Source organism: Zosterops lateralis (assembly GCF_965231275.1).
Source record: "Zosterops lateralis genome assembly, chromosome: 2".
Lineage (NCBI taxonomy): Eukaryota > Metazoa > Chordata > Aves > Passeriformes > Zosteropidae > Zosterops > Zosterops lateralis.
Window position 1 is genome coordinate 3,564,845 of NC_139763.1, and position 19,131 is coordinate 3,583,975.

A 19,131-nucleotide genomic window follows, 5' to 3' on the forward strand; every position below is an offset into this window, starting at 1 on the left:
AAGGTGACTGGAGAAATCCTCCCTTGCACTGCAAAGCCCTGCTCATTTCCCATTTTCTATTGTAGTGCCTTAACAATGGCAGTGCTTAATTGCTCTCTCCAGAACTGCACCCCAGGATTTGGCTGATTCCCACTGAACATTATTTATTCCCCCCTGCTCCTCATTTTTGACCTTTTTCATGTCATCAAGTGGCTGTCCCCAGGGTCTGCTTTTCTCTCACATGAACAGTGCTTTGTTATGGGAAAGCTCCTTTGCAGCCTGCCTGAGATGTGACATTTAACTCAAAGGAAAGCCCCAGAAGAAGCCAACAAAACAGTTTCCTGAAAGAAGACTGGATTTCTGCAAAAAAACCCAACCTTTTTCTCTGACTAAATAAAATAAAAATTCTGACTTTGAAGACGTCTGTCAACTTTCAATTGTGAAAGATAAAATAAAACAATACTTCCAAAATTGCTACAGTTCTTTGCAGAAAATGTTTAGTTCTGCATAGAGGAACAGAGACACCCTAAAACTAAAATGCAATTCCACAAGTAATTGTGTGAATGCAGGAAAATGTTGACACAAAGCATTTTGTTTCCTAAATGTCATTTTAAATGGGAGTTAGATAAAAATGCTGAAATGAAGGAGCTCACCATGTCTGATATGTGGTTTAGGACTTTTTTCTCTAGAGAAAATTAACACCTTATTTTTCCATCACACGTAGGATGAAACAAATAGGGAAACCGTAGACCTTGTCAAGGAACAAAAATTCCAGATTTTCGTTCAAGTCCAGTGGAAAATAGATTAATTCCAGCCTTTGCCTGAAATCCTCTCCATTTTCCTGCAGGATATCAGGTCCCTCTGATCCTATTTTATATGTTCAGTTCTACTGGGAATTTCTGAGAGTTTGGGGCCTCTGGATTTATTTTTGGTGAATGTTTCCATAGTTCTGCTTTGTTTTCTCATCCCTATTTGTACTAGTGACATTCCCCAGTGTCCCTGAGAGCTCCTGGGTGCCCCAGTCTGCTTTACTGCTCCATGAAAATGTTTAATTTCTTTGGAATATTCCTTCTTCTTACCCTGACACTAAGCAGGTGCTCTGTGACATCTTTATTTTGATAATTACATCACGTTTCCTCAACCCCAGACCGTGATTTGAACAACTTCAAACCTCTGTATCTCTCAACATGCTCCAAAGATTTTTTTTTTTTCCATGCTCCCATGGCTTTCCCAGGCGTTTCTAAGAACCTCTAAACTCTGCAAAGAGCCTTTCTGATAAGGGATGATTGACACAGCTTTCCATGCAAGGCCACACTGCTGGGGTATTTAATGGCACAGCCACATTTCCCACGGGATTTTCCACTGTGGTTCCTCATTTGTTTTAAATTTTTCTCTTTGGGCCACGAGCAGAGCAGTGGCTGTCACTGTGCCATAAATAAGGATGACTGTGTTAAGTTGTTCCTTCAAGAGTGAAAGGGGCTAATTTGGAATCAGTGAGATATGCAAATAACTTGTGCTGCATTTATCAACTTGTGTTTTCAGTTTTTAATGTATTGCCAAGTTGTTTCTCATTAATCAACTTCCTCAGTACCTGGACAGGAACCCTGCACAGGAATCTCTGGGCTTAAGTAACAACAAAATCATAGAATCATGGAATGGTTTGGGTTGGAAAGGACCTAAAAATGGTCTTGTTCCCATCCCCTGCCATAGGCAGGGACACCTCCCACTGTCCCAGGCTGCTCCAAGCCCCAGTGTCCAACCTGGCCTTGGGCACTGCCAGGGATCCAGGGGCAGCCACAGCAAATCTGGGAATTCCATCCCAGCCCCTCTGCACCCTCCCAGGGAACAACCCCCGCCCAAGATCCCATCCAGCCCTGCTCTCTGGCACTGGGAAGCCATTCCCTGTGTCCTGTCCCTGCAGCCCTTGGGAATTGTCTCTCTCCAGGTTTCCTGGGGCTCCTTCAGGCCACCCTGAGCTCAGCCCAAACCTTCTCTTCCCCAGGCTCAACAATCCCAGATTAAGATGTCCATTACTGGCGACAGAGTAATTAAGCAGTTCTTAATTTGTTTCTTATGATACTCTGATTTAAATTCTACTGTAAATAGTTGTGGGGCATTCTGGTGAATGCCTTATGAAAGCCAAATGTATGCACTGGATTAGCAGCTCCCTTTTTAGCCATCAATATAAACAAACAAATCTAGCAGGGTTTGATTTCCAAGGATGCAAACAAGTTGAATTTGTTGATGCAATAGCCTGGTAGTTGTTTCCTTTTCTCTCTTTTCTAATCAATCACCAAACCTACAGACATGCACATATACAGGTACACAAGGCAATATAAAATAATATCTGTATATATCCTCCTGGACTCTATCCTAGAGCACAAATAAAATAATTTCTGTTTAAACCCCCTCTTTTTAATGTGACAATGGATCTTTTCACCAGAGCTCAGCCAATTCCAGAGCATGTCTTTTCAGAGCACTCAGATTTTTGCCTCTGGCTCAGTAATGGATTTCCTTTAAATTCAGGATCTGCTGCAATTCCTCCTGATGTCCCTTAGTACTCTGCACTCATTATTGGAAAAGCAAATGTCCAGATTAGGCATTTTCCAGCTTTTTTTTGTGGTAAAGGGTGATAAAGAGAAAATCTTTGGCTTCACACCCACGTCCTCACCTTCTTTAATTATTCCCATTAGCCTTTCACAAATCAGCACATCCACAAAACTTTCACAGGTTTCAAAATTTTGAGCATTAAGAACTTCCTTATGTTTTGATGTTATGTAAGACTCTTAAACTCACAATCAGATTGTTGTGGGTTCTGCTTGCCTCAAACATAAATAAAATGTTGACGGCAGGAGAAGCACATATCCTGCATTTTTAGAGTATTTTTCCACAATAGGCTTCAAATAAAAGGGAATTTTAGCCTCATTTTACACACAGAGAGCTGAAGGGCATTGACAAGTGGCTGTGCTGGGACAACGCAACAGAACCAGTGAACAGAGCTCAGGTTTCTGATTCCCTGGTGCTTTAAAAAGTTCATACAATTCCTTCAAAGACAGAGATCTGTGGAAGAAATGGACTTATTAAACTGCTCTATTTAATTATTTCACTCTCCACAATTATATAGACACATAAAGATGTGATATAAGTAAACAATGTGTGTGTTCAAAATAGAGCCTCGTATTTATGAAAAGGGAGTTGAAGGAGAAGAAGAATGAGATACTTCAAGAGATGAAAGGAGTAAGATCACAGCACACAAAAAGTGGTCATTGCTCATACCTGGCCTGGTTGCAATTCTCTGTGTTGCTTCTGGATAAACTGATGTGTTTGGAAAAATAAAAGTGGCACCTCCTGAAGAGAAAGAAGAGGACATAACACCTAAAGATTCATTTCCACAGTCCCCTAAATCCACCAACATTTTCCCCTCCTGTAGAGTGAATGAATGAAGACTCTGAATAACTAATTTCTGCCTTTGGACTGTTATTTATAAAAGTTCCTTCCAATAATCTTTACATCTACATAAATCCTTTCAAATTCCTGGATAGAAATCTGTGCAAAATCTGTTATAAGAATGAGACAGTCAAGCTCAGGAAATCCCTTCTACCACATCCACTTCCACTTGGGAAGGTGGCTTTGTATCCTCTGAAATAAAACCTCTTTTGCCCTCATTAGTGCATTCCCAGAAAGTGCATTCATATTTTCAACAGAGACTTTTGGGTCAGACCCTCAGATATCTAATTAATCTCCACCCAAGTGAAAAAAAAATGAGAAATATTGAGCTTGATGTAGGAAATGGAATCTTCCTTTTCTCAGACATTGAAATTGCTCTGACTGCACCAAAGGACTTCTAATGACCCTCTCCAGGAAGATCAAAAAATGTCAATTACTGCTGATTTCAAGAACTTTTTTTTCTAACTCTTTTGTGGTCCACTGGAAATTGAACAACTCATTTTCCCATATGCTGATGATCAGCACAGTATTATTCACACTCCCCCAATGACAGATAATCTCATTTTGGTGAAATGAATTTCAGGATATCATTGTCAGTGCACACATAGAGAAAAAGATAACACACAGAACTGCTGAACAACACTTGGATATCTATAAGTGGAAGCTGCTTGGCAAATTAGAATCTCTAAAGCCAGAGATGGAAAAGACCATCAAAAGTCCATCTATTTTTAAAGAGGACTTAAATCTTATTCCAAACCACATCATAGTAAATGTAAAATATTTTTGTTGCCTTTGGTGGGGTTTGCAGCAAGCCTAGAGCCCACAGCAGGACTTTGTTTGCCACTATGACCAGTGGCAGACCTCTAATCTCAGGGAAAGATCTTCTAATCCAGTGAATTTTGCTCTGAAGCTCACTCAGAGTGAAAAAACAAAATGAAATATGAAAGAAGCATTGCAATCCAAGTCTTGTTTTCTTTCTCTTTTGCATTATCCTTTGTATTATCTTTTTCCTTTCTCATAGAGAATTGTTATTTCTGGTCACTGTAAGTAACTAACACCCTCAGGCATGATCATGCAATATTCCAAACATCTTTTGTAGGGATAGAAACCACATTATTTGTACAATTCCATGCCATCCTCTGTTGCACAACTTGTTAGGGCAAGTTAAAATAGATTCTGGATTTATTTTTTTCATAAATGCTTTAAGATACATCCTGAAAGACAGATGAGGCATGTGTCATTCTCCTGCCTACACTCAACACTTTCCTGGGCCAAATTAACAGAAGGGTGAATATCAACAAAATTCATTTTAAATTCAGATCAGACTGAGTGGTGATTACAACATCAGACTTAGTGGAATTCCCAGCTCAAGTCCCACACAGCAGCTAGAAAATGAGATGAGCTAACTGCCAAAAGAGAAATTTTATTGATTTCCACAAGATTTAGTTCGTGGCAGGGGAGACATCCCCATTCCCCAGAGCCCAAAGCACTTTTGAGCTCCAAGAAGCTTTTAGGGATCCATGAGTAGATCTGACAGCAGAATGGACAGAAGGACCAAAAAAAAAACCTCAGATAAAAGTCCCCAAACCTGCAATTTTCTGCTGTGTCAGGGAACCTCATTCTCTTGCAGGGCACAATAAATTTTTTGCACCATTTTTGCACCACCTGACCCTGCGTGGTCTCACCTTTTCTCTGTGTGTCTGTGCAGAAAACACACAGACACAGCAGGGAGGGGATTCTCTTGCCTCCCTCCTGATTTACCACTTCGATTTATTATTTTTTTTTTAGCAAGCAGCCCATGGAAAGGAATCCTGTGCTTTTAGAAGATGACCTACAGCAGTGGGAGCAGTGCCAGCATTACCTGTGTTTCTAGCATGCATTAACCGTGGAGAGTTTTGTAAGGCCTTATCAACATCATCTGAAGTCAAATGTGGAAGAGGAGCTACAAAACAAAACAAAAAGCAACACCAAAATGTAAAAAAAAAAATCGTGAATTATCTTTTTAAACCATTATTTTTTTCCCCTGACAGGATTGCCTGAATGTGAACCTATCAACAGCCTGCACTTTGGAGGGAGGTGGTGTGGGCTACAGGGTAAAGTAGGGCATTCATTTATCCAATATCATAATTTATTGTTATGAATGCACAAAATTTTCTGGCTGGTTATTGACAGTGTGCGTGTGGAGGAGACTGCACCGCACTGGTGTTGCAATGCTTGGTGGGTTTTTTCCTCTATAAACCATGTTAATTTTAATTTCTTTAAACTGAGGGAAATTTTCCTTGAGTTTAGGTGAAAGCCCTCAATGCAGGTAATCCCTAGTCCCTTTTTTCCCATTCAAATTCTACAATTAATTTGCATTTGGACTTCAGGGACTGTTCATTTTTTTCTATGAATTTACAGATTTTTTTTTTTAATTCAATTCAGTTGAACCTTCCCGATCCTACCCGGAGTACAGCAAACTACTGCCAGTCCTTAGAATCATGCCTGGAATTCAGTTTACGAATCAATGCTTGCATTCTCGTTTAGTTAAAATGGAAGAAATGAGTATGTGACCAGAAAAAACATTAGCACTGAACCCCATGTGATTTTTCCTTCCTGCTGAATACGCTGAGCTTCAACTTGATTTTTCTCTGAGATGGATACATAGGAAAAGCCCCTAATTCTTCTCTTTGATAAACATGAGTGAAATTAATGGGAATCTCTCCATCAAACTCAACAGGATTTGGGCTGGCCTCCCTTTTATGTTCTGAGGAACATCAACGTTTGCAACAACAGACATTCGAAAACCCAAATTATTCACAGCGATAAACCTCGGGCCGACTGCAGGCGGGACGGAGGGCTGGCTTACTCTCTCTGAGGTAGTGTAGGTGTGACAGGAGGATGTCTGCATTGTAGCTGGGGGTGAGCCTCTGGAAGTCATCCTTGGTCATCTTGCAGAGCTCCTTGCCGTCGATGTTCTGGAAGAGCAGGATGTCCACGTCGGGCAGCCCGTACTCCTTGACCGCCCACTCCAGCCACTGGCGGACGTGGTCAGTGCTCCACAGCGTGGGGTCTGCAGGGGGACACATGGCATGAAATCAGACAGGGAGGTGGAATTCATTTTTTATCTTTTCTTTTTTTTTTTTTCCCAGAGTTGGGATTAAATGGTTGAGATAGTATTTCTTGTTCAGACTCGGATGGTTATTAATTCTTATCTACGTTATGGTCTCACAGACCATGAGTTCTACAGCAGTTATAGCTAACAAAGCAAAAAATGTCTCCTATCTCTCTCTCTCTCTACAAGGCCTTTTAAGGGTAGATTTATTTTACTTTCTTAAACTTTAATTAAACTTTCCAATTTAGAAATGACACCTAAATTATTTTGACTTTTAACCCAATAATCAACCACCCATAGTCCGCAATGTGGACTCTTCTATCCAATTACACCCCGACCATGAAGAAGAAGGTGAAAAAGAAGGACTCAGCCTCTGCCCTAAAACCTTCATCTTACTTTACATATATTACTATATTCTAAACCCTTAAACTCTAAGTTTTCCACCCTGTGATATCACACACTTCTATTCAAACTCCACACCCACAATCCCAGTGCTGTCACTCAATTTTGGGAGCTTTTTCCACAGCCTCAGGTCACTGCAGTGTTTGCTTGGGGGTCAGTGCCTGTCAGCACAGAAAGTCTGGAATTCTCAGTGCCCAGGGTTCCAACAGGGAATTGCTGATGCAAGGCTGTGTGAAGCCAGAGTGTTATTAGCCTCACAAAGGTGCATCAACTCCTGAGGGATGCCAGCAGCCTCAGAAAATGGCATATAAAAAATCACTGAGACAGTGGGATGGGAGGTGTTCTGAAAAGCAAAAAGGCTTTAATTAAAGCAGAAAATAACAAACTATGCAAAACAAAAGAGTGAAAGATGTGCAGGGTTGCAGGGAGGTCCCTTGCACCTGCAAAACACCCCAAAAAAGCACTGAGAATCTCCTGCTTTCTCTTCAGTATGTAATGAGTGAAATTTCCACTCGTGTCTGAAAGACTTTCTTGGGTGCAGGCTAAATAAGCACTCAGAGATTTGGGCAGTTATTTCACAAACTGGAGTTTAGAGTTTAGGATAAGTTTAGATTTCTAGTTAATAATATTAGTATGTTAAAATTTTCTGCTTTTTTTTTTCCCCAGACTGCTGTGTTGTACATTGCTACACCTGTGTGGGTTTGTACTCAATACCTGAGTATTGGCAAAACCATCTGGGGAAAAAGAGCCCTAGACAGCTGAGATTTCTGGAATTTTTTTTTTTTTAATGAATCCCTAATTTTAACTTAAGCTTTTTTTTTTTCCCCCTCTAAACTCTTCATTTTCTATTGCTCTCTCAATTCTACTTTTCCTTGCTCTTGAGTAAGGAACCAACAACACGAAGGCCCCTCAGCTCATACCATGAAGAATTTATACTTTTTTTTGCAGAGAAAATATTAAAACCAAGGGGGGAAAAAGATTCTTCAAGACTTTCTTCCTTATCATCGTAATGACTCTGTGATTTTGTGAAATCCTCAAGGCTGAGAATGGAGCACGTGGAGGTCAATTGGCTTTTGTCCATCCCATGAAAATCTGGGACATGGATGGCAGCCTAAATAACTTTTCTATGGCTTAATTTCAGTACCAGTCTCTCTATTTTCACTGGTATGAAAAAGGTGGAGACCTCCTGAATTCCACCAAAAAATCACTTTAAATTATGCTTCCATCTGGTATGAAATCAGCAGGGATCTAGAGGGATGCAAGTCTGCTGGTAAATCTTAGGTCTGGATGAGACTGACCAGAGTTACACCAGACTACTCTGAAAACTTCAGTTTGCTCTGAAGTAAACAACCCAACACCAGGAAAATTCCCAAAATACTTCCATTATGTCTATAATTTTTAAAAAATCCCTTAATTATGATAACTAGAAAGTTGCCACAGCTGGAAATGTGAATTTTACTTCCAACTTTACCTGCACACTGCCTATGCAATAATCAAAACCAACTGATTTTTGCCCATTAATTTCTTCAAGTGACCTCAAAATGGCCAAAAGGCTGTGACTGTGACCATCTTGTTCCTCAATATCCAAATCTACATCAAACACATCTCCAGGAATACACTAAATAAAAAATCCCTTGCTGAGCAAACCATGCTAAGGATTACTAAAAGACTTTTTTTTAAAAAAGGTGCCAAACACCAGGAAGAGAAATATTTTAGGAGAACATTCAAAAGCTGTGCATTTCAGTATTGGCAGGACACTCATTATTCAGAGCATCACTCTCCTGCCTCCAGAACAGAATTGACAATGCCATTGCAGAGGACACTGCAACAGATTTGTCCACACCTTTCTTGACAAATAACTGAAATAATCACAGCTTGCAAAATTGGCCACAGTCAGTAACTCTTGCATGTCTAAGCAACTGAAAAACTGTAAGAATATTAAGCAACCTGGCAGAGGCAGAAATATTTCAGGCAAGCACCTCTGTGCTGGAGAGGAACCAGCAGCAAAACATTCCCTCCTGGCTGCTGGTGTTGAGTTCTACCCTGTGCAGATCCTGTGGTTTGGGAACACCCACAGATGCCATGATGCTGTGACTTGGAAATAGGCAGGCTAATTATTCTGCAGAGTATTCCAGGTTTATTGGGAGGACAAGGCAGCCAAGAGTGACAAGAAGGCAGCAGCCTTCTTGTCCCATCAACTGTTGAATCCCACAGCCAAGGCTGACCAAGAATTTCTCAATTGTGCTCTGACATTGCAGTGGAGTTGTCAGTTTGCTTATTAAAATGTTTCATGCTGTCCAGACTCAGGGGATAACCCCACATAAAGGTTTTTCATGCCTTGTTTGAACCCACAGAAGCTAATTTTGGTATTTTCAAAGATAATCTGTGCTACAGTGATCCTTTCTCTCTCTCTCTCCCCCACACATCCTGAGCCAAGCTTGTCCAAAGGATTAGGAAATGGAGGTGCTTCTTCCTTTAGCCCACTTTAGGGTCAAATCCTCCAAATGGAGTCAGATAAGATCTGAGTGCCTGTTATCAGCCCCTTCTGCTGCTGAAATGGGAAGAACAGATTAAGGAGGTGTCCTCACTGAGATCCTCTCAGCTCATTCTCTCAATAACCCCCAAAAACTACTGCTCTCTTCCTCCTGATCACTTACACCACTACTTTCCTCCAAACTCCCTGAAATAATCTTAATGGGTTTGAGGGAAATGCAGTTTTTTTAGCCTGAAGTTTTGGTGTGGAGGGTCTAACCTGCTGGCACAATGACTCTTCGTTCGTTGGTCGTCATGTTTGGGGGTGGGACGTGCTTCTCCTCCATGTAGTTTCCATAGTTCATCCCCACACTGTCTGAGCTGCTGACCATCTTCCCTCCTTTTGCCACGCTGCAGTCATCTGGAGAATTCCTAGGCAGACAAGAAAGGTGTTGCTTTCATTATTATTCCAGTCATTATTAATATCAGATAAGCACCTGGAGTGGAATGAAATGGAAAACTGGGAGTCGAGCACCTGGAAAATCCAATATCCCCCACCCACTCTGCAGATTCCTTCAGTTGTCTAAAAACACCAATCAGGTTCAATGGACCATATATTTCTTTCTTTTATCAAAGGATCAGGACCTCACATCTCTCCAGAAATTATAAATACCAATAATTTCATTCCAGACATGGAATGGAGGTTTGGTCATGAGCTTGTTCAGCCTGGCGGCTCCAAGGAGCTGCATTTCCCTCTCCAAACACCTCACAGGCAACTGAGAAACACAGAAATGCACTGATTGCATATTTTCTGGGGGAAAACTACTCTTAGCTGCTGCTGTCCATGCAGTCCAAGGTTTGGAGAGCTGCCCACCTCCACTGCCATCGTTGTTCCACACTCAGTTGCACTTCATGTCATGCAATGTATCCACATTTCTGTGTAAGGCTCAGGAAAAAAAAAAAAAAGGAATATTTGCCAAAGCCATGATTCAAAATACCACACGCATGACTGGAAAAACCTTTCAGCTCCTGCCTAGCTCAGTCTCCATGGTACTGTAGTCAAGACAGGGAAATCTGCAGAGGATCTGCAACCAGACACCTCTTTAATTTTGGCTTTGCTTTCTGAATAGAGTCTTTAGGTTTACCATCCCACAGGGGGTTCCCTAATGGCATTTTAATTGCATCACAGTTTTCTTTCTGGCAGACACAGACATATTTGTCCCTTAATTTAATGTCTACAACGTGTTTCATCAGAGGGAGAAAAATTGTTACAAAAATCAAAATAAAGAACTCAGCCGTGGGGAATACCTTTAAATGTAAAGAGGTTGTTTGGCAAGGGAAGAAGGGTGTTAGCTGGGGTTTGCTTTCTTCAGCAATACCTCATTATTAACAAGCTTTCCTTTAGTCCTGAAATTGTGCTGTGGTCTCACTAAACAAGAGGCAAGTCAGAGATTCATGGAGTCGTGGAATCATAGAACGGGTTGGATGGGAAGAGAATTTAAAGATCACTCAGCTCCACCTCCTGCAATGGGCAGAGACACCTCCCACTGTCCCAGGCTGCTCCAAGCCCCAGTGTCCAACCTGGCCTTGGGCACTGCCAGGGATCCAGGGGCAGCCACTGCAAATCTGGGAATTCTATTCCAATGTCTGCCCACCCACCCAGGGAACAATTCCTGCCCAAGATCCATCTAACTCTGCCCAACTTTAGTTTAAAGCCTTGTCCTGTCACTCCAGGCCCTTGTCCAAAGTCCCTCTCCAGATCTCTTGGAGCCCCTCTTAAGCCCTGTGACTCAGTTGTGTTGACTCCTCAGCATTACCATGGTTCAGGAACTAATCCAGTTGTAATTCTCACATAAGTATTTTATAAAAAGAACCAGCACTTGGAAAGCTGAAAAATTAGTGTACATTTTAAATACTGTAAGAAAATAAAGAGTAGAGTGTTATTTTTTCTGTGCAGTGTTTCTACTGATTTTACCCTTCTGTGTTAAGGTAGATATTAAAGAAAAAAAATCATCTGCTGCTGACTTTCAGTTTAAAAATAAAATATATCACAGTCATCATTCAATGGTTGACAAGATCATCTTTGGGAGAAGGAAGAAGGCCTTGAATGTTGCCTGGAAAATGCTGTCTTCACACACTTTTTCCAGGATGCCTCTAAACACATCCCATATGAAATGTGCCCTGTGTAAAAACCCTGCAACTGCTCTGTCAACCCCAGGACCAAAAAACAACCACGAGGGAAAACACAGTCAGCACCTGCCACTGTGTGATGGTGAATTCAGCCCTTCCTCTCACAACCAGAGCACTTGGGCAATAGTTTCTCAGGTTTAGTTATGCTCTCCTACCACACACCACTAAATATAACCCTGGGATGCAGCCTATTTCTGTCCAAACACAGCAGAGCAAAAAACAAAGCTGCTTTTTGTTTCAGACTTAAATTCTGAAGGAGAGCTTTTGTGGTGATTCCTTCTCTGAGTGAAATGTTGGCTTTTCCTGCTTCTCTTTCACAAATACAAATGTGTGAGTCTGCAGTTTAAATTATGGATATTTGGAAACATCCTCCACCACCTGCCCTTATACCTGTGCAGATGTGGACCCCAAAAAAACAATTCTGTTGCAAAGAACTATTTGGTCCATTCACTGAATTTTTAGGAAACAGAGAGCTAGCAACATCCTTTAGTTTGACTTGCACAATTATTTAATTTTGAGGTTTTTTCTGGGGAAAGAAACTTGGGCTAAAGGGACTCCAAAGTGAAATATCCCATCAGTAGCAGCCTACAGCACTGCTACAGGCAATGGTGCATTAAAAACACTCTTGTAAACACTGAGCAGTAAATGATGTGAAAGATCCAGTAGCACAGAGCTTTTGGCAATCTGACAGGGCTTCTGAGATGCTTTTCTGATCTGAATATAAACAGACAGGGGTGGGGAAGAAGATCATAAATAAGTCATAACTTTTCATTAAAATCCAGAAGCAGATGGTCAAGAGTTTTGTCCCTTTAGCTCAGTGGGTGGACAAGCAAATCCCCCATCCATCAAATCTCCTAAGACCACGCTTAATTTCGGGCATGGAGTCAGCTCCATGGGATTTGACAGGACTACTCTGGTACTTCAAATTGAGTGTGTTCCCTAAACCACTGAGCCAGGGCTTAACTCAACTGCCTGGAACAAACTTCTACAGTACAGAAAGCAAAACTGAAAACTCAGGCAGACGCTAGAAAATGGTGTTTTCTAGCGCCCAGAACAACAAGAGAGTGATTGTCTACAAAGGGTTTTTTTTTTTTTTTTAGGACTTTCTGTGAGTCTGCTTTATTTCTGAACCACCGGGGGAGCAGGGTGGAAAAGCAGCTTTTGGAATGTGTGCCCAGAATGAAAGGGTGCAGCTCTGCAGTGATTCATCCCCAGCTCCAGGTCTGAAATGAAACCAGAGATGTTTTCCTTCACGGCTGCCTGTTATTTTTTTTTTTACCCTTTTTAAATATACCGTGTTACACCTGGAATTTACCAAAAAAAGAAGAAAAAATTAAAACATTAAAAAAGAGGTAAGACTACACACAATCATGGCACCCAAGAACACTTCATCCAGTCTTGAGCTGATAAATGTCTGCTGAAAAAGTATTTTCTCCTTGGACCTGAAAGCCTCACCTTTATGCAGGGTTACTTAAAATCAAACTGATTTGATAGTTAAATTTATCACCCACTCGTACTGAAGCTGGCTGGAGTTTTGCCAGCCATTGACTCTGATGAAAGCAGATGTAAGTTCATAAATAACTGCATGAAACACACTTTTTTCCTTTTCACTATGCTACTATTTTCCCCAGGTGACATAAAACACCTGTGTTGTGCAAAGTGTCAGAGAAATTCAGATTGGGAACCATCAAAACCCTACATGTGTCATTCCCGTAATATAAACGCAATATTTCTCAGTTTCAGAGGGAAATAAATGAGGAAAAGTATTCTCCAAAAAATCTGCATGCCTTCACAAGTTTATTTAGTAGGCACAGCTTTGATTACAGAGGCTGGTACTAGGTCAGCTCATACTGAGGGCATTGCAAATCTTGCTCAACCTCATCTTCATTTGCTGCAGCTGCTCAAGTTGTTGTGAATTTGGTCAGTGCTTCCTCCCCAAGGAGTTTGTCACTGAAAAAGTGGCCCATGAAGAAAAAGCCTGAAACTTTCCTGGAATTTATTTGTTTTAAGTACAGTGGGGACAGTCAGATGCTCCCAGGTGAGAAGGAGCCTGTGCTGAGACTCTTAAAAGCATTTCCAGGGGTGATTTCGGATGCCTCAGCACTTGTCAGAGAATCCCAAGAGGGTTTGGGTTGGAAGGGAACTTGAACATCACTCAGTTCCACCCCCTGCCATGGGCAGGGACACCTCCCACTGTCCCAGGCTGCTCCAAGCCCCAATGTCCAACCTGGCCTTGGGCACTGCCAGGGATCCAGGGGCAGCCACAGCAAATCTGGGAATTCTATCCCAGGGCCTGCCCACCCTCCCAGGGAAGGATTTTTTCCCAACATCCCACCTAAACTTGTCATTTCTCAGTGTGAAGCCATTCCCTGTGTCCTGTCCCTTTGGCCCTTGGGAATTGTCTCTCTCCAGGTTTCCTGGGGCTCCTTCAGGCCCTGCAAGGCCACCCTGAGCTCAGGCCAAAGCTTCTCCTGTCCAGGCTGAACAATCCCAGCTGTGCCAGCCTTTCCTCCCAGCAGAGCTGCTCCATCCCTCTGCTCATCCTGGAGCCTCCTCTGGACTCCCTTCCAACACTTCTTGTGAGAGCAAAATTTCCCACAGGGAGCTCCAGCACAATAGAGGCACGAAAATGCCAGAAAACTCCCACTGGCTGAAACATCCCACAGGCTCTTCTTGACCAACTGCTCAGTGACCTGGGCTGGGGAGCTTTACACAAAGCAGTAAATAAATGGGTGGGTGAGTAACTGGAAGACGGGTGTCCAGGGGTGGGGATGAGCTGCCAGCTCTGTGGAAGGCAGGGAAATCCCTCAGAAACACACCACTGGCTAAAGCCCCTTAAACTGGTGCTGAAGCCACAGCTTATCTTTGCTATAAGGTGTCAAAAGCAGTCCTAAGAAGACAAAAAAAAAAAAAAAAAAAAAAAAATTGCATTCTGTCTACTCAGGCATGGCCCTCCTCTGCTCCCTGTAGTGCTTTGCATGGTCCAGCAGACCATGGACATGGTGGACATGGAGAGGCTGGAATGGGGCATCCCCCTGCAAACAGAGCACCCAGAGCTGGGGCAAACACCTCAGTGTGGGGTGCCCTGTGCTCAATGGGTGCTCAGGGTTATGTGGGGCTGTCTCAGGGTCACTCAGAGATGTCACCTGGAGGCACCTCTGCCTCCTTTCCCCCCTGGCAGCACACACAGAGCTGTTGGCTTTCCTAAACACCACACAAGGCACGTTTTACTGAGCTGTACACACATCAACCATTCAGCTCCAATCAAACAATAACTTTGGCTAATTCAACCTTTTAATTTTCTTTTTTTTTTTTTTTAATTTTCTTCCCCTTAGCTTTCCCCAGCCATCCTGCAGCCCACAGCTGCTCTGAGCCTCAAGGCCATGGTGGCAAACGCAGGCAATCAGCATCTGGCTCACTAGAGGCCAGTCAAGCTATAAATATTCCCAGTCTGGCTCTTTTGTGCTCCCAGTGTGGGGGAAACAGCTGGTTTAAGTTTGACTGCACGTTGTCATTCCTCCATTAGTGCAAACACTTCAATATTTCTTACGTGTCAGGTTGGAGTGAAGAAAAGGAGAGCAGGGAAGGGGGTCACCAAAAGCCAAAGCTAAAGAAATGATGTTCTGTATATACATAATTTACAATTAGATTGCTGCCTGGGACAAGGCTGAGGTTTGACATGGTGATAGCTGGGCCAAAGCCACAAGGGCTTCCCAGTTGGCCTATAACTTTCAGGACCTATTTTCTCTTTGTTTTTCTTTTTATTATTTTCATAGAAATTCTATTATGACGATAATGGATTACATTTCTCAAATTGTATTTCATTTCAAGAGCTTGTAAGGCTGTTGTGTTTGCGGTTTCGTGAAATATGAAATACCAGGAGATGGGGCCCTTCCCAAGCCACACGTGCCTTCTTTTGTGGCCAGGGATCATACAGAAAGTCAGGAAAATGGAGCTTGCCAGGGATAAACAGAAGTGACATCTTGTATGGAAACCATAATCCCCCATGTCTGTGGAATGTCTGCTGATTTTCACGATTAGCACTAAGGGGCTGTGAGGGTGCAAAAATGCTAAAGACCATGATTTCCTTACCTTCTGTTCTGTCTTAAAAAGCTATTCCTAAACTTTAAATACTGAACACCCCCACTGAAGTTGCCCTGATCAAAATGAAACACCCTAATGCTTCATTCTAATGAGTTTTTCTCCTTTGCCCTAATGACAGGGCAGAGGAGAAAACTCACCTCCACCTCTAAGTGGTCTGGACACAGTAAACCCTGTACAGGAAATAAAAAAGCAATGATGGCAATAGTCCTGAATAATGATCACGACTCTTGTGGGGTCCTATGTCATTATTTGAAGATCATTTTTCTATTTCACTGCCCATCTGAAAGCCTTTGGCTGCTGGGAATTCAGTGGTCGATCCCAAACGTAGCCATGATAATTATGAATGGAGCCCATTATCCCAGACTGGAAAACTTTTTATTTAGCAACTGCCAGCCCAGCATCCCCCACCAAAAAAGCAGAATAGTGGTAGTATTAGTGAGCTGAGTTTGTTCTTCTCCTTGGCAACATGTTTTGCCCCAAAACAGTGCCAAACCATGCCCCCACACACATGCAAGTGCTCGTGTTAAGCTGGTGGATTTTCAGAGCAAAGAGGAGCTTCTTGAAGCAGTCACACATCCTGACTTTGCCGTGTTTCCAGCTTGGTAGGCAGCCACTCCACCAACCACCCAGTCACTGAGAAAAAGGATTATCAGTCTGAGATGATCAATGTCTTCTTACTCAAAATTAATAATACTTTTACACAGGCAGCTCCAATAAGGAAAATCATCCTTTGCCCTGGGCTGCAGTAAGGGCTGACTCTGCTGGTGATGCCTTTTCTTTGGTTTTAGTATTAAGAGCTAGACATATATAAGGGATAAAGGGTTTTTGTTTTTGGTATTTCACAAGGATTTTTATGGTGTAATGATTTGTTAAAGTGGATTGCATTGAAATGTATGTATATCATAGGTTGCATATACAATTTTATAGATTTTGTAAATTAGCATTTATTGAAGATGTTTTAATTAGAGGCTTAAATGAATAGCCTGACATTTTTCTATCTTCAAGTAATTTTTTTTTTAGATAGGCTCAATTTTAGTTTATAGGATATGTTTTAGAGGGGGCATTGTTTTTTTAAGACAGCATAAAGTTTCTTGGTTTTTAATTTGTTTGAGGTGAGGTTTTTAGGATGTTTGGTTTTTTTGGCTTAGTAGAATATTAGGATTATGTTAAGATATTAAGTTTAAAGAATTACAAGCATGTATGTTAAGGGTATTGAGACTATATAAAAGGTATATAAAAAGATTAAAAATAAAATCATCATGGCATCACTGGAGACAGAATCCCATGGCATGTTGCGGAGTTTGGGCTGGGCTTGTTTAGTCTGAGCTGAGGTTTCCCAGGAATCCCAGGCTGGTGGTGCCACCAGATGTGGAAGGGATGTGGCATCGTGCCCCCACCCACGGGGCTGTGCTCCAGGGCTGGAAAAATACATTCCTTGGGAAAAACAAGTGATGTCAGGGTGGTGGATGCACACCAGCCCTGTGTATCAATTAGTGATGGCGTGATGGAGTGTGTCTTGAAAAAGCAAAAAAGGTTTTAATAAGGAAAGAAAATAATACAGAAACAAAAAAGCAAAGCCGAGCACAGTATAGAGACGAGTCTCCTACTTGCTACAACACCTCGAGAATACACTGAGAAGCTTTGTGGTCTCCCTTAAGTACTGGATTATTTATGTGAGTTTTTTGGCAAATGTGAGACCTACCCCTACACAGTGTTCTGCTTTGCTTTTTGTTATTTGTATTATTTTCTTCTTTTATTAAAACCTTTTTGCTTTTTCAAGACATACTCGACCGTGCCACCTCGCTATTGATTTAAGCCATTTTCTGTGAGATGCTGGACACCCTCAGGGGTGTTGAGAAATTCAATAGATGGGTTAGAAAATAGAATTTTAAATTACAGGATGAGGTGCGATGGCCATAAACTGAACCACAAGAAGTTCCACCTCAACAGGAGGAAGAATTTCTTTACTTTGTGGAACAGCTGCTTGGGAGAACAAGGAGTTTCCTTCTCTGGAGGCATTCCAGACCCACCTGGATGCCTTCTTGTGTCACCTGCTCCAGGTGACCCTGCCTTGGCTACAGGGGTGATCTCCAGAGGTGCCTCCCAACCCCAACAATTCCACAATTCAATGATTCTGTGGAGCTGCTTGAATGCATTAATTACATCTACCAGTACCACACCACGATGCAGAGATGCCTCCTACAGCTTAAATCCTGGGAGCAGGATTTAAGAGCTGGAATCTGCTGGAATACAGAGCTCCACATGGATGAGTTTTCCCTCCCCAGTGCCTGGGCACAGCAGCTGCCACACACACCTTGATGGTACAAGGTACCTCAAGGGCTCCCCATTCCAATTTGCTGCCTTGTACAGCACAAAGAATCTACTCCTACTTCACATCAAGGGAAAAAGGAAAAAAAAAAAACACCAGCAAAGAAACTCAAGTTCACCCTGGACTCTGAAAAGTCCTCCAGTGTGTCAGACGTTCTGAACTCAGAGTACAGAGGCTCTTTGATGAAAATTCAGGCAGTTACATGCAAAGAAAAATGGTATTTCCCAAAAGAGCCAGCACAAAAGATGTATTAAGTGATAATTTCATTCTCAAATGGTTTTCAAGCAACAACTGGTAGCACTTAAGTCAACATTTTGCACATGATTAAATCCTAAGGACAACTAATTATTTCTGGCATTTCTTTAAAACTTCTCTATCAGCCAAGCTGATGTTGGAAAGCTTCTGCTGTGCTTTCACTTGCAGCTCACTTTCAAAATACTTCTTCAATGAAATCACCACGCTGCTCATGGCAAGAGAAAATTATCTGTGGCCTGAATAAGACTCTGTATTCCACTTCAGCCTGCCTGGAAAAGATGGATTTACCTACAGTAAATGGCATTATTCTGAGCTACCTTTGAGCAGTCCCACCCATGGGCACGGCAGAGCCCCGTGGGTGAGTGTGTTCCAAGATCACTGGGAAATCCTTGGATTTAAATGTTGTTTAAGCTGTACCCAGAGCCTCAAGAGAGCATTTAAATGGAGTGAATTTCTCCCTGAATGCACGACATGAAAATTGCACTTGTTGTGGTAGAATTGCTCATGCCTAATTTGATAAAATTAATAAAGAACAATAAACAGTGACAAATTAACAGTGTGGCACATGCAACCTCCAGATTTATACTACAGGGTGAATCTTTTTGGCCTGACCCAGGAGCAATAAATAGCAGGAAACAGGATTGTTACATTCAGGTGAAAGATTGACTGTAAGGTGGCACAAAAGGTCTCATTAGATTTATGTACCTGGAAGGAACAGAATTAATGCACTTAAAGAAACTCAATTCGATACCACCTGTGACAACCTGCATTATAAATGCAACAACAGCCAGGTAAATGACAGCTTTAATTTAAAATTGCTTTATTTAATTTAAGGCAAGCCCCCAGGCTGTATTTTGTG

At 42.0% G+C, this 19,131-nt stretch overlaps 1 protein-coding gene across 3 annotated transcripts in view; it reads right to left on the reverse strand.

Annotated features, from left to right (window-relative positions):
- The window catches only part of ERG (ETS transcription factor ERG), a 140,625-nt gene that overhangs the window by 9,072 nt on the left and 112,422 nt on the right, over positions 1–19,131 (reverse strand). For 2 of the 3 annotated variants that reach the window (XM_083854936.1, XM_083854937.1), the window contains 4 exons: positions 9,675–9,826; positions 6,275–6,478; positions 5,288–5,368; positions 3,256–3,327 (listed from right to left, as the gene is read on the reverse strand). In XM_083854936.1, coding sequence (XP_083711062.1) covers positions 3,256–3,327; positions 5,288–5,368; positions 6,275–6,478; positions 9,675–9,826 — 509 coding nt within the window. The remainder of the gene's footprint in view (positions 1–3,255; positions 3,328–5,287; positions 5,369–6,274; positions 6,479–9,674; positions 9,827–19,131) is intronic. The other variant, XM_083854938.1, reaches the window with a different exon arrangement.